At 32.1% G+C, this 16,725-nt stretch overlaps 1 protein-coding gene and 1 long non-coding RNA gene across 4 annotated transcripts in view; one reads left to right on the top strand and one right to left on the bottom strand.

The window, feature by feature from the left end:
- Positions 1 to 16,725, top strand: part of LOC122635624 (laminin subunit alpha-1) — a 93,401-nt gene that overhangs the window by 35,083 nt on the left and 41,593 nt on the right. The window contains exons 5-13 of one of the 2 annotated variants that reach the window (XM_043826031.1): positions 2,389 to 2,625; positions 3,376 to 3,537; positions 3,717 to 4,013; positions 4,129 to 4,389; positions 4,645 to 4,892; positions 4,983 to 5,220; positions 5,730 to 5,956; positions 6,045 to 6,232; positions 6,390 to 6,671. In XM_043826031.1, the coding sequence (XP_043681966.1) occupies positions 2,389 to 2,625; positions 3,376 to 3,537; positions 3,717 to 4,013; positions 4,129 to 4,389; positions 4,645 to 4,892; positions 4,983 to 5,220; positions 5,730 to 5,956; positions 6,045 to 6,232; positions 6,390 to 6,671 (2,140 nt within the window). Of the gene's footprint in view, positions 1 to 2,388; positions 2,626 to 3,375; positions 3,538 to 3,716; positions 4,014 to 4,128; positions 4,390 to 4,644; positions 4,893 to 4,982; positions 5,221 to 5,729; positions 5,957 to 6,044; positions 6,233 to 6,389; positions 6,672 to 16,725 lie in introns of those variants that run through there. The other variant, XM_043826032.1, reaches the window with a different exon arrangement.
- Positions 1 to 16,725, bottom strand: part of LOC122635625 — a 56,175-nt gene that overhangs the window by 17,163 nt on the left and 22,287 nt on the right. The window lies entirely within an intron of this gene.

The raw sequence follows: 16,725 nt of genomic DNA, 5'->3' as shown, positions 1-16,725 counted from the left end.
GAACGTGCGAAGCTTCTTACAGTGAAATAGAAGGAAAGAGAAAGAGTTGACACGTATCAACGTTCTTTTGCGATCTCTCACGGGAATCGTGGATGCTTTCGGAACCGCATTAATTTTTTTTCCTTACACGGAGTTGCGGTTTCGTGTTCTCCTACTACTACTTGCATAAAATCTATCATGGAATTCTTTACGAACAAAGCCGTACAAAATATATTCTTTTCGAATCTTTTCAACATTGACTAGTTTTATCGATCTATTTTTTTTTTCATCTTTAAAATGTTCGTCTAATTATTAGATAACAACATAAATCTTTTCCTATTACTTTCTTTAATAAATATTCTACGTTTCGTCGTAATTATTTTCGATATAAAAAAATATATCTAAGAAAATCGTGCAATGCAAAAAGTAATCTATAGTATTTGCTTGGTCGGTGGTTAATAATAGAAACGTTACTTATCAATTTTTATAATATAAATAATTACGTTGTAAACATTTATTAATTTTTATAACCTTATAATATTCACTCTTTCCTAGTGATGTATTAATTATATAGGTATATAAATCATATTTGATAAAATTTAGTTTGATTATTTAATAAAAGAAAAAGTAGGAAAAGATATATAATCGTTGCTAGATCGAGCAAAATATTGATCTAAGAATATTAATCTAAGAGAAAAGATTTAAATTAGATATTTAAAGACAACATTAAAATGTATGTTACTATTGATCACGATCAATCGACATACTTTCTCAATATGGATAGAAACTTGGCAGCTGCATAAAATACGTATCTCAAACTGTGACTCCATATTGTTAGCATTCAGTTACAGACACACTTGCTGCCTTTGGCTTATGTGCCTCGGACACACAATAATAAAACCTTTCTTGACCTCGAGGTAAAGGCACTCCTGTCGATCTCTCGTTTGCTCTCTCTTAACGGTTGCTTGCTCTCTCTCTCTCTCTCTCTCTCTCTCTCTCTCTCTCTCTCTCTGTCTGTCTTTCTGTCTCTCTACTACTTTTTATTTTTATTCTTCTTGTCTTTCTCACTGGCTTTCGCGTAATACCACCTTCAAACAACCATTAATCACATCACGTACTCATCCCGTTCCCTTTTCCCATTTGATCGATTATAAATAAACAAATTAAATCCTTGAAGATATTTCAGGAAAAAAAAACAACAGCGACGTTCACAATCGATTAATATTTTCAATAATATTTGTAAATCAAAATTACAGATTAAATAGAGAATTATATTAAAATATATAGAAATGCAAATCTAACGATCGATTTAGTGAAATAAAATTAATGAAAACATTTTCTTTCTCTCTCTCTCTCTCTCTCTCTTTAAGAGGAACTCGATTGGAATCAACTTTTGGCGATGTCTCGCTCGAGTAAATTAAATTAGTTTTTGGCATGCGCGTGTCGTTCATGGTCGCGTGCGAATGATCACTGCATAGATCGAATCGCGATCGCATTGCTGAATACGTGGACCGTCGAAGAGGCATCCGAAATATCTTAAGATTACGACAACTCAATCGATCGGCTTTTGATCTTCGATCGATATTCCCCTCCTTTCATTGTTCAAATAATTAATATTAATTAAATTTTTCTTTTTTCTTTTTTTCCTTTTTTTTGTCATTTTTAATTTAACATAATTTTATTCTAATTAATTTTCTAATCTCGATATTTTAATTAAAATAAAAATTATATTACATATATGTATATATATATTATATTTAATGTAAAATTAATTTTGAAGACAAATTGAAATGGTAAAGTGATTTCTAAACGATTTTAGACAATTTGGAGAGTATCGAAATCTAATCAACGTGACAGCTGTCGGATTGGCTATACAGAAACAGAGAAACGATGCAGAGAGTGTTACTAGTGTAAGACGCGTGTGGTCTTGTCACTTAAAGAAGCTTAAAGAGAAACGAGCGTTCGGCTTGTGAATCATGAGTTTCGAGTTCACTCTCTACACTGTATTATTTATTGCCTTGATAATCGTTTTCTCACTAGCAAAGAAATATTTCTTATATTATCGGCTTGGAAAAGAAAAGAAAATGAAATAAAACAAAAGGATAAAAAAAGAAAATCTAATCTTAAAAATATCACTCTTTTTTTCACTCGATGAATAAATTTCCTTATAAATATCTTTTATATTTTATTAATATAAAATAATCATAACTTTATTTTATGACAATTAGCAAATTTAATTAATCAATTCAATAAAATATTCTATAATAAATACCCATAATTTTATTTCATAGAATTAATTACCGATTAGTTTCGACGAGCGAGATGATTTATTATAAAAAAAAAAGAAGAACAAGGGAAAAAGTCGAAAAGAAAACAAAATGTTTTTTTCATTTTTTTTTCTTTTGTTAGCATCAAGAATGTGAATGCGAACGTCACACGTGCGGTGAAAGATGTGAAAAGTGTTGTCCCATGTATAATCAAATACCATGGAGACCGGGTACCGCCTCCAAGGGCTTTCATTGTGAGAAATGCAATTGCAATGGACATGCAACGTCATGCGTTTACGATCCGGAAGTCGCCGATAAGAGGATGTCTATGGACGTTCGAGGGAAGTTTCGAGGGGGCGGTGTTTGCGTCAATTGTACGGTGAGTCGAGTCTAATATTACGCACAACTTTGTTTTCTTTTTTTCTTTTTTTACAAACGAGAAGAGTAACAAAGAAAGATCCTATGAGAATAGAAATAAAATACGAGTTTCTTCATTTTTCTTTTCCTTTTTAATTTTTTTAATTTATTACATTAATCAAAAATATTATCGAAAAAATTTTGTTATATTATCAACAGTAATTAATTATTGAAATTGCTCGAATGTATTATTGAAAATTATAATATTGTTAAATTAATATAATGAGGAATAAAAAGTCCTTATCAAAACTTCGTTCTTATATTAAAAAAGAAATATTAAGAAACAACATGACTAATAATTATAAGACCATTAAAATGCATAAAGCACAGTATAAATAACCGTTTGGTTTTAATCTTTATTGCATTTCGTCGATGAAAAGGAACGCAGCTGCAACTGCATCAAAAAGATTACTTAACAATAAAAAAAAGAAAAAGAAAAAGAAAAAAGAAAAAGAAAGAAAACACGAACCTCCTTTTCTCTGATCTTTCAAAACACACACACACACACACACACACACACACACACATATATATATATTTGTATGTCATTCATCGACGTCTAATAGATAATGAATGGAGTTCGAGCTCTTCGAGTGTCGATCGTAAACAATGAGTATGAACTCGGAATAATTCTTTGGAAGCTTTTTTATATCTTTTACATTGCAATGATTTAATCCCCATATATTTTTATGTTTATTTTTTTATTTTTTAGGAACACACGTCTGGTATCAATTGTGAGAAATGTCAAATAGGTTACTATAGGCCTAATGGTGTTGCACCCGATGCACCTGAACCCTGTTTGCCCTGTGATTGTAGTGTTCATGGTAGTACAGGCTATTGTACACCAGATGATTCTTATACACATATGGGAAAGGTAATTCTTTTCTTTCTTATACGCCCCAACCCCCAACACTATCCTTTCACTCCTACATCAAATTATTTCGTAATAAAATCGTTGTCATTGAATGTTCGATTGAATTGCTGACGATCTCTCGCGAATAAAATGTTCGATTTCGAAAAGAATAAGTGATCATAACACCTGTGGTGTTCCAGGTAGCAGGTGCCTGTGAGTGCAAATCCGGCTATTCGGGATACAAATGCGATCAATGTGCAGCGGGTTATCGTCAGTATCCTGACTGTATGCCATGCCCATGTGATTCCCGGGGTATCCTGCCGTCTCACGATTGCGAGGGCGATTGCCTTTGCAAGGCCAACGTCGACGGTGAATTTTGCGATCGATGTAAATCAGGGTACTTTGCATTGACCAAGGATAATCTTGACGGTTGCGTATCTTGCTACTGTTTTGGTGCAACTGATCGTTGCGTTGCTGGGAAGCTCTATTACACGATGGTAAAAAAATAAACAGATAAACAGAGAAAAAAAATCTTCTGATACTACAAATGATCCATTCATTTTCTCGATAAATCTTGATAAATCTTGATCAATCTCTTCTCTTATATTATAGATTTCTTCGTTAGAAAATTGGTTGGTTACCGATATGAATGGTTCGTTAGCAGTAATACCAACATTAGACACAGACAATGGTTGGCTGACCGTGGCTGCGTTCGAGGTCGAATATGAAAGTCCTTACTGGTTAGCCCCACGAATCTATACGGGAAATCGTCTCTCGTCTTACGGTAGTAATCTCACATACACCGTCACCTGGGTCGTCATGCGTGGCGACACCAGTGGCAAGCCTACCACCGAACCCAACGTTATTTTGGTCGTAAGTACTCCCTTTTCGTAGAAGTCTCTCTCGAAATGGTACTACACACTTTTGTCTGATGAAGTGTAAATTGAAAGAGCACATAGTATATAAATGTTCTGTGTGTGTGTGTGTGTGTTTGTATGTGTAAGAGAGAAAAATAAAGATTGCTTTGGTCTTTATCGTTCTGCCCATTTTAATATGTTTTTTTTTCTATATCTTTTTTCCTTCCTTCTTTATTTTTTCTCTTTTCTTTTTTCTTTTTCCTTTTTTTAGGGTAACAATGGCATGCGTATAGCTTACGGCGAAGAACAGTATAACGGTCAGGAGGCGGAGATATCCGTGGCCTTGACCGAGCAAGGCTGGTACCACGTGCGAAGTGAAGTCCGAGACATTCCTACAAGACTAAGGAGAACCGATTTTCGCGGTGATCCTGTCAGTAGAACTCAAATGATGCATGTATTAGCCGATCTAAAATATCTCTTGATTAGAGCACAATATCATTCCGAACAAATCGAAGGAAGGTACGACTATGCTCATAATTTTTTTCTTTCTCTGGATCCTCTATCAAATCTGTATCTATTTTTAATTATTCTCTTGATTTATTATTCCAGTCTCCTGTCTGCAATTCTTCCGGTTGGTGACCCCGTACAATCAGAAGATGGTAGTCAAAGTCTCGTAGAAATGTGTGAATGTCCTAGAGGATATGCAGGTCTATCTTGCGAAAATTGTTCCTGGGGATACGTGAAAGTAACGAGCAATGGTTCTAATCATCAGGATTATCATATTTGCGTCGAGTGTGATTGCAATGGTCACGCTTCTTCTTGCGATCTTGTAATGGGTGAATGTAAGGTAAGCTACAATCGGTAAACTAGGAAATTATAATCATTGATATATCTCCAGTTGGTATATGCATAAATCAGCATTATCGATAACAATGTTTAACCATTTTTAATAAAAATAAGAATTTTCTATTTCATGCTGTTATAACAATCTAAATATTTTAATTTTACAAAGAATATATTTATAAAATTTTGTCCATTTGTCGGTAAGGTAAAAAGTTACAACTATTAATATACCTTCGATCGGTATACGTATTATTTTATATTATCATCAATGATAAATGTTTAATAATTTTTAATAATAATTGAAAAAATAATAATCTCAAACATAGAATTTTATAATGAATATTTTTTTTTTAAATTAACACCTTTTACAATATCGATAAAGTCGAGATAAATAATTGAAATTTTCTGAAAGAATTAATAATACCATAAAATTATACTATTATAGTATTATAAAAGTACGATAAATTATAAAAAAAAAAAAGAATTATTTCAAAAACTCCTTTTATCCTTCAGACCTGCGAGCATCATACGATTGGTCCAAAATGCGATCGATGTTCAACAGGATATTATGGGATCGCAACGAAAGGAACACCGGAAGATTGTAAAAAATGTGCTTGTCCATTGTTCATCGAGTCGAATAACTTCAGTCCAAGTTGTCAATTGGAGGATCCCACGGACAATAATAGCGGTTATGTTTGCACTCAATGTCCCGAAGGATATACAGGCGATCATTGTGAAAGGTATCAAAGTATAATTAGTTAGATATAACGTTTATAAGACCTTATTTAATTTTCATGACGCCATAAATCATATTACGAAATAATGCAGCTGCGACGTGGGCTTTTATGGTAATCCATCAACTCCGGGTGGTACTTGCGAGCGATGTCCTTGCTCAGGTGGACCGTGCGATCAGGAAACAGGACGTTGTTTAGAGTGTCGTGGAAATACCGAAGGTTGGAAATGTGAAAGATGTAAAGAGGCTCATTATGGGGATCCATTACGTCAAAATTGTCTTCGTGAGTGTTAATATTATAAGACATTTACTCTCAGAAATCAAACTCTACTATCACACGATATACCGGAAAGTAAAATAAGAAAAGATCTAATTTAATAATATTCTTTCTAATCTTTAAATAATCCAATTCTTTAATACTTCTCTATCTCTCGTTTCAGCATGCGATTGTGACCCGATCGGCAGTAGTTCCGTTCATTGCGATCGGATGAGCGGTCAGTGTCCCTGCAAACCTTTGTTCTCTGCTCGTGACTGTTCCTTCTGTATAGAAGGTTACGGAAACGTGAGTGCAGGTTGCCAACTATGCGACTGCGACGTGGGTGCCCTCGACGAACTTTGCGATCCCGTAAGCGGAGAGTGCAGGTGTTCTGAGGGTGTAGTTGGTTCACATTGCGACAGATGCGACATCGATCATTACGGTTTATCAACAAGCGGTTGCCAAGGTAAGTGAACGTACTAATTATTAATTGAAATATGTTATTTTTTTCCTTCTTAACGATTATATTATATCGATAAAAAAAAAAACTCCGACAAGAGGGCATTTTGATAATTTTTAAAAGAATAACAGACAGAAAATCACCGACTACTGGTTATTAGTAGATCTCGATAAAAAAGAGCTCTCGATAAATTTGAAACTTTAAAACGTACGAATAGCGCTCGAAGGAATACGCGAGGATATAACGATCGTAACTCGCGAACAAAATAACGGTGCGTTGAAAAGGGGGCTGTAAAATAAAAAGAAACACGTTAAAAAGAATAATAAGATGAAGAAGAAGAAGAAGAAAGAGGATTATGGTAAATAAGAAAGAAAAGATACAAGAACCGTGTGAGAGTCTCTACGCGAAGTTAAAGCCCGAAGGTAGAAGTTAAATTTTCGATAAATTAAATAAAACAGGACCCCATCGTTGTGCCGTATTTGCAATTCTAAAAGAGGAGCAGCTTTGGAAAATTGCCTTTTGCTTGGAGAACTCGTTTTCTATTGCATGTTTCTTATCTTTTATCTTTCTCTTTCTCCCTCTTTCTCTTTTCGCAGTCATTTACAATACTATATTATCTCACGGGAGTATTAAAATAATAAATTATTATTATGAAAATATTTGACAATCAAATCATACTTTCCAATTGATCTATTCTAAGAAATTTTTTTCAAGAAAAAAGAAAATATAATATAAATAAAAAATTAATTAGAAAATTTCAAAATCGTATGCATATACGCAAGTAGTTTTACTCTTTTTGACGTTTTTTTAAATTTCTATTTTATCTCTGTATTTTGTTTTTTTTAAAAAGGACAAAAAAGGATACACGTATATAGCACCTTACCTACTTTGTAACTAGCGACAAGAAAACGCGAAAAGAGTAATGCGTCGTACACTAACTCCATAAAACCTTCCATCACTTTCCTCCTTCCTTTTCTTCCTTTTCTTCCTCTCATTCCTCTTTTCCACTCTTCCTCTTTTCAACGTTCGAGTTTGTAGGTACCGAAGCCACTTATTCGCTTCAACGAGAATCGTGAGTTCGGGATGGTACTTGAGGGATTTACAAGTTTCGAACCACCCACTTTTCCCCCTCTCCCTCTCGTTCCCTCTCTCTCTCTCTTTCTCACCTTCAATAAATGAAGAAGAAGAAGAAGAAGAAGAAAATAATGTATTCGAATCACGAAACTATCTATTCTCTCCTTCTTCTTCTTCTTAAACTTAATTTGCAACTATTGATTCTAAACAAAATTTACACAAGATACAAACGAAATTTTTAATTTTATGCACCACTTAACTATCCATACAAATAATTTCATCATAATTAAAATTCTTTTGCAATTAGAAAATATCTTTGTCATAGAAAATACATTTAATTATTTTTAAGAATTTATATCATAGTTTTGTCTCGTTGTGATGGCACCCTTAATACCCAACTACTGCTAAGAATCCCATAAATCGCAATCATTCTCTCGAACACTGCGTTAAACTTGTCCGATGAATCTCGTGAGTTCTTGTCATTCGTCGAGCCAACGAGCTAGAGCAGATATATTCAAGATGATAGACATTCATATAGTGAAGAATAGAAATGAAAAATAAAAAGAAAGAAATAGTAGAATTAATTCATGCAACAAACCTAATAATAATCTACAAATCTAATAATGTATTCACTATGACAAAAAATATTTCTCCATGAGAAAGAATTAAAAGATCTACTTTCCAAGGAATTATCAATATCAATATATTTTTATCTCTTTGTCACACACAAATTAATTATCATTAAACGTTAGAATTAATCCATAGAGCTAACAATTCTAATAATATTTCATCAGGAACAAATATTCCTATACACGAGAAAGAAAGAAAGAAAAGATCTACTTTACAAAGAATTATCAATGATATCAACGTATCTCTGTCTCTCTCTTACGCTCACGTTACCAGTCACTCGACATCAGCATTCTCATTCATATCAGGCTAACAAATCTAAAAAAGAAAAAAAGAAAAAAGAAAAAAGAAAAAAGAAAAACAGAAAAAGAAAGAAAGAAAGTAGGTATCTATCTCCGTTCATAGAATATTTTCAATAATATTCGAGAATAGATCGGATAGTACAAAGGACTTTTCGAATGGAGAAGATTCGTGCTGAACGTTCGCTATCTCGATGTGCCCTTTGCTTGCTTGCTTGCTTGCTTGCTTGCCTACCTACGCTTCAAGACGAGTCTCCCACGCGAGCCTAAGTCGCGGTTTACGACTCTTAAGTATATATACGTATATATGTATATATATATATATATATATATATATATATCTGTGTGTGTGTATGTGTGTAGATAGAAAAGGTAGAGAGACACATATACATAGAGAAAAGACGGTCTCAATATCGTATGTTCTTTTCTAACGGGGTAACGTTTTATCGCGACAGCACCGTTCCCTTTCCTTTAACTTATCTCGATTTTTCGCTTCCTGTTAGCTATAAGACACCTTCCTGAAATCCTTTTCCGCTCGTACCAAGAACATTCAAATACCAAACTCGCTTAATTTCCACACATATAACAGCTAGATACTTGGTATTTGTTGCATTAAAGATTATAATAGATACTATCTCCCTACGTCGTTTCGTTATATCTATTCGAAAAAATTATAATGTTACGGTTTTATGTTAGAAGTTAGAGATTATCGTAAATTTAACATTTCAATCTGATCGAGAATTTTTAGTTCGAGAAATTAAAATTTATTCCTGTATACTGCAAACACTTCGATGCAAATTATTATGTCTTTATCTTTCCTGGAATCTAAAAAAAGAGATAAAAAAGGAACACAAATAATTATTATTTACAAAAATAATTTTATATATATATATATATATATATATATATATATATATATATCAAACTTATACTATTCCAATAGTCTTGTCCTCGAAAGAACTAACATAAACGGTTAATATTAACATATGATCCTTGACGTCAATCATAAATCATCATTTTCTCAAACGAAGTCATGACAAGACCGCGTGTGTCTAGGATAGAGTACACTGTTATAATTAACTGTCGGCAAATCTAAAAAAGAAAATAAGTTGGACTTTATTAGCATCTACACATACATTTCTGCCGAAGGCTCTTCGGTAAAACACGCTTCCTTTAACCCTGAAATAACTTCTCTCTCTCTCTCTCTCTCTCTCTCTCTCTCTCTCTCTCTCTCTCTCTCGTGCTGATAATCCAACGAAGCAGGTACGATGATGCATGTAAGAAAGATTGTACAGCTAAAGCAAACAAACTTTTCTCGAGTCGTATTAATGTCTGCACGTTCTCTCTCTCTCTCTCTCTCTCTCTCTCTCTCTCTCTCTCTCTCTCTCTCTCTCTCTCTTAATCATGCGAAAATCATCCTATCGAATGTTTAATTATGATCCTTGACATTTAACTTGACAAATTAGATAAAAAATATTAGATATACTTCGATCAATATCTTCAATTGTCTGCAAACAAATTTATTATACATCAATTACACACGCGCACATATGTATATAAAGTTAATGCACATTAATTACATTAAGAAATAAATTTTATTTACATTAACGAAACAATCTATGATTCCTACAGAAAGCCAAATAAGATAAATTATCAAATTCAAATTTCAAAATATTTCATTCGAGGCTCAAGGATTAACTTCATCTAATTTCTCAATAAGCTTAGGAAGATCAACATCTAAAAGGAAAGGGTAGATTATCTCGCCTTGTTTCGTCGATTATTTATCGCGTTTATTACGCATCATGGCACTCCACTTAGAAGTAATCGTGTTGCACGACGGTTTCGCGAAGCGTTAATATACGCCCTGTGGACGTCACGCAGAGACTAGATGGATTTACATCTCGTGCTCGTTTTGTCGGTAAACATTAAAGTCCTACCTCTTACGATTCTTTCTCTTATGATTCTATCACGTATACATAGTATTTTTCCTCTTCCATGAATTTCTAATAATATCTAATCTCTGTCTACTTCGTTCGAAAAAAAAGAAAGAAAGAAAATTAGTTTCGATCGTAACAACAATTTTCAAATAATATTTAACAAATCTCATCAATAATGAAATTTTACGTTGAAATTGTTATAAAATAAATTGTTTCATACTTTCTAAATAATTTTTCAAATATTTCATTCGAAGTAAATGATGGAGAAAAGAGCAATGTCATGTTGATCTATAACGCAGAATCATCTCGATTCGTTTCGTTCGTACAACACTGGCACTGTATCGAGAAAAGAAAGAGAAAGAAAGGAAAAAAGGAAAAGAAAAGCAAAAACGTTTATGATGCAACACGAAATAAAAAAGAAAGAAATAAAAAAATAAACTATATATATATATATATATATATATATATATATATATATATATAGTCTATTATATTATCCCTCCCTATCCACACCCAAACTAGTATTTTGACTCGAAGATAAATGTAATAAAAAAGAAAATATTTTTAATAATTAATTGCTAATTTTAATCGGATTAACTAACTTGTATTAGAACTATTCACGCAAAAAAAAAATAAAGAAAGAGAAAAAATTATATATATAAATATATATATATATATATATATATATATAAATATGCAAGAGACCCGGATCTTTATCCGTTCGTAATACTCAAAGGCGTCTTAAGACGGCCTTATCGAAGCTTAGTCGGCATAATTAACGCGTCTGGACGTGCTTAAAACACCGTGCTCGTGACTCCAAGTGCGTTGCGAGCTAATAAGCCTTGTATTTTCCGTGCACGAGAATCCTCACGCTTTGCGTGAGTCCAATCCTATCGTACATGTATGTAGATATATGTATGTGTATATGTGTATATATATTCTTTTTCTTTTTTCTCGTAACATAAAGAACAAAACTAAAATAGCTGAACGTAAACATTTTTCAACAGAAATTATTATTTATCTAATCTTACTCGAAAAGATTAAAAAAAAAAAAAAAAGAAAAAGAAAGAGACAAAAAACAAGATTAAAGTAGAAGAAAAAATAAATCATTTCATTTACATATGATTCATAGTAAATGAATCTTACTTGATTAAATTAATCTCTAATTCAATTTTTTTATCCTACCTACAAAAAACAAAAAGGAAATTATTTTTTATTTAATGAGAAAGTTGTAATATTATATTTATGATTTATAGATTATATAATTATACTATTATACTAATTGTAAGTATAACGTATATTAAAAAACAAACATTAAATTAATTATCGCTCTTTCACGAAATTAATTCATTGAAATTACTTTTTTTTCGCAAAAAAGAAAAGAAATCTCTAGTAGATCTATAAAACACAAATAAATCTAAAACATTTACATATGTCTACTATTTACAAACATATATATATATGTGTGTGTGTATGTATGTATGTATGTATATATACACATATGTATACACATATCTTACACCATATCTATACATATTTATTGCACAGAGGCAATGATTTGTGTCTAATTCTATAGCACGTACGTAGCTGCCATTTTCCTTCAAGAATATTTTCTTGGTTAGCTCATTATTGCCAGCTACGACGTTGAAATCCTTGGCTATCTCGATCATAACGAGAAGCTGAAGACTCGTAAAACGTGCAAAAGCGTTTGCCCCTTGTATTATTGGTATACGACCTGACTTTCATCTTTACGAGAACGTTTAAACTCTTTCTTATCTATTCCTTTCTTTTCTCTTTTTCTCTTTTTTCTTTCTTTCTTTTTCCATAGCAATAAGTAAAATAATATGCGCATGGTTGCACATAATGCAAAGGTTGTTACATAAACGAGAACAATCATAGACAAAGAATAGTTAAAATTTCTTCGTACGAACGTATGTATGTATGTACGTATGAACGTCGAACACATATACATCTATTTTTCAAGATTTTCTTTTACACTTTTTATTCGTTTTACAATCAGTTAAAGTTCCATGTGAAACCACGTGAAAAGTTTATCGCACCAATACGAGAATTACCTTTTATAACGAGAATGAATACTTCTTTCTCACTGTTCTTTTTTTGACGATATTTTTAATCTTTCTATCTTCTCATTTTTATTGATGAATTATTAACTACATTATTACATATGTTTTTCTTTTGCTTTTTTGTAACTATATATATATATATATTTTTTAATAGTTGTTATGCAATCTTTTGAAAGATTCTTTTTGCTTTTTTTATTTCTTTCTCTTTTTAAACGGACAATAGAATTCAACTTTGAATTCATCTACGAGTATCCTATACGATTTCTCTCGTTCTTTTCATAGATGAGGTCGTCCATAGAAACGTTCGACGAATCAAGACACAAAGCTTTCGCGTTTCCATTCAAATTGGTCGATCTCTAAGAGAGAAATCGACTTATAGTCCACCCACGCGTCGACTTCGCTATCTATTTGTAGGATCTACCAGAAGAGAAGGAGACAGCTCGATCAATAAGCGCGAGCAACGAAAATAAAGATACGGAATTTATAACGACTGAAAGTGAGTCGATGGATCTCGAAAAAGATAAAAAAAAAGAAAAGAATTAGAAAAAAAAATGAAAGATCAAAATCGAAACATACATTGCGTGAAATATTAAAAAGTATTATCTAATTTATAGATTTTTTCTTGGTTTTAACATAAACGTATACTCGTATAAATAGATAAATGATTAAATAGAGAACCTACAAAGAATTCGAACTCGATTTCTATGAAAATAATTCTAATTTTCATAAACCTAACTTGAAGTTTCCACGTTCTATTTCTCTTTCTATTCCTCTTCTTTCTCTTTTCTTTTCTTTTCTTTTGTCATACAAATTACTTGAGAGAGCCAATTAATTACATCGTTGGCGATACATTTACCAGAGATACCATATATCTCATCTCCGATCTATCGATCGATCGATTTAATATCGATCTACAATAAAAGATCATTAGAGAACACACAAAAGCTGCTGGAATAAAACCGGCTAACGTGTTTGTAGAATGGTGTAGATATTTTCCTCGATAACGTGGCAATAAATCATTACTTTCACTGCAAATATTAAAGAAAAAAAGAGAAAAAAGAAAAAGAAATCAAGAAATCTAAAAAAAGGAAAGATTACTTATCCTTTGCTTATTTCGCGAATTTGTTTCAATTGTTTTACGACTTTTAGTTCCGAAGAAATTCACACGTAAAAACAAAAAAATGTTTCTTCGACAAAGAAGTAAATTTTTTTATTTATTAATTAAATTAATTAATTTCTTTTATTAATTTATGTAATTTTATAAATTAGTCGTAATCTAATATTTTTGGCAAAATAAGATGACTGTAATTCGTAAGAATTTGTTTATAACAAATTGTTTATAACAAATTGTTAATTAATTATTAACAATACTATAAACAAATAGGAAATATTCTACCCTTTAAAATGATATTCGTTTCAAGTCTCTACGATTTTTAGATCCGAAGATATTCTTATGTAAATGGAAAACGAGCTATTAACAATATAAAAAAATTGTTTTGTTTCGATAAACAAAATAATTTGTTTATAAATTATTTATCAATTTACGTAATTATATAAATCAGTCGTAATCTGAATCTTTTTCTTTGATAAAATAAGATGAATTTAGTTTCTATGAATTTGTTTATAACATATTGTTTATAACAAATTCTTAATTAATTATTAACAATATGTTAAAAAATAAGACATATTTTGCCCTTTAAAATGGTATTTGAATCAAGTCTCTACGACTTTTAGTTCCAGAGTTATTCCCATATAAATGGAAACGTTTACGTTGACCCACTGACCTACATAATTTCATTCAAATTAGCTCAGTGACACACTGACCTATATAAATTCCAAGAATTTACGCATCCCAGCTGACCGAATTACTACTACTACTACTATTACTACGAACAGCTGTTATGAATGAATTATGAATGGAAATCTTTCAAAGGCGATATCTCCGGAACGGAAAGTCGTAGAGACTTGATTCAAAAACCGTTTTAAAGTATAATTTATTCTTTATTTATTTAAACATTTAAACAATATCGTTATAATGAAATCGATTTTGTTAATAATTTTTTATATTGAATTTTTTTCTTTTCTTTCATAATAAGAACATAATTATGATAAAATCATTCAAATTTTTATCATAATTATGTAAATTTCATTTTGTTTATGTAAAATAAAGAATAATAAGATTTATCAATATACCAAATTGAAAGATTGAAAGCTGAGAAGACATTTCTTCCTGCGTTTATTCGGATACATTTACTAAGGATATCATATCTCTCATCTCTGATTTCTCGATCGATTGATTTAATCGATCTACGGTAAAAGATCATTAGGAAACTTACAAAAGCAATTGAAATAAAATCGGCAAATGTGTTTATAAGATCCTGATAATATATCTTCCTCTATAATGTAACAATAAATTATTACTTTCACGGAAAGTATTGAAAAGAAAAAGAAATCAGGAGGAAACGAGAAATGAAGAAAAAGAAAGATAGCTTCGATTCTCGAATCCTTTATCGATCTTAAAACTCGATAAGTCTTGCCTTCCTTTTTAAAATCGGACGCAAGTACCGTGGCGATCTTAGCTACCGATAAAAGACCTTCCACCAATCGCAATGGACAATGACATTTCGTGACTCCTCTTCTTCTTCTTCTCCATCTTTTCTGTTGCAGTTTCTCTCAGAGTTCGCGGTTTCGAGTCACAACCTCTCTATCTTTGTCCCCCCCTCTCTCTTTCTCTCTCTCTGTCTTTCTCTTTCTGTCTTCTTTGGCCGCAAAAACTCGACGAAACCGCGGAATGCTGTTTCGAGGGATCCCTACGTAGGCGTGGATTTCCGATAACTATGACTGGCCTGCATCTATCTTTGATAGTACAACTTCTAACTTGATTTCTAATCGATTCCCTTTGCGATTTACAATCGAGATAATAGAAATCGAACGAATGGAAATCTTCAACAATCTTCTTGAATCAATCTTATACATTAACATATACATTTGGACATAAAATAATCGTACAATAGGAATATGTAAATATATTCCTATTATGTGAATACTTAAATCCCCGCTGTATATATATATATATATATATATATATATATATATATGTATATAAATTATATAATATATACATATATATGTGTGTGTGTGTGTGTATAAATATCTACAATAATATAACGCAATAGTAACAAGCAAAAGAAGATTATTAAATCGTGAAAAAGTGGTTGTTTCCAAATTTCAAATCTGAACTCTCTTGGTACTCATGAGGGCCACCCAATGGTAAAGATTCAGTCAGTGTATACTTCTCTCTCTTTCTCTCAAGTCCATCGATTTCTTCGTTGTCGGTCTCCCAATTTGGTAAGTCGTGCTAAAAACGTCGCATCGATTTCGATCCGAGCAAGCGCCGACTCGACACACTCAAATTCCATTCCGAAAGGGTCTTCGATCCTTCTTCCTTCATGGCTTCCCTTCGATTTGAGCGATCGAAGATCGTCCGATAGTTAGTTTACATTTTGCATTATTTGCACTGAATATTGGAAAGTCATAGTTATCGGATTTAATTGCACCTTCTTTATTTCTCTCTCTCTCTCTCTCTCTCTCTCTCTCTCTCTCTCTCTCTCTTTCTCTTTCTATCTATCTATCTATTTCTTTCTCTTTTCAATACACTTTGGATCGGTTTTTCTAGCAAGCACGTACACACGCTAATGATGCAATCGGCCCATCAGATATCCCGACTGACTTGTCTTCCTTCTCTTTCTCTCTCTCTCTCTCTCTGTCTTTCTCTCTCTGCTCCTTATTTCCTCACTACTTGGTCCTTAACTCCTTATATACCCACCTGACTATACGAGTCTGCACGTCGCGTCCAGTCGCGCGTGGGTCGAGACTGTAACGGGTGATACTTATCAAAAGGAAATGAAATTGATATCTTACATTTAGAATTTATATGCTTCCGTTCGTAACAAATATCTTCTCGATACATATCGATTGTTTTCCATTATAGATATCAAACGTTATTTATGAATAAAAAATCACTATGCCTTCAGTTCAG

The sequence above is a fragment of the Vespula pensylvanica genome, chromosome 18 (assembly GCF_014466175.1).
Source record: "Vespula pensylvanica isolate Volc-1 chromosome 18, ASM1446617v1, whole genome shotgun sequence".
Lineage (NCBI taxonomy): Eukaryota > Metazoa > Arthropoda > Insecta > Hymenoptera > Vespidae > Vespula > Vespula pensylvanica.
This window is presented reverse-complemented; position numbering and strand designations above follow the sequence as displayed.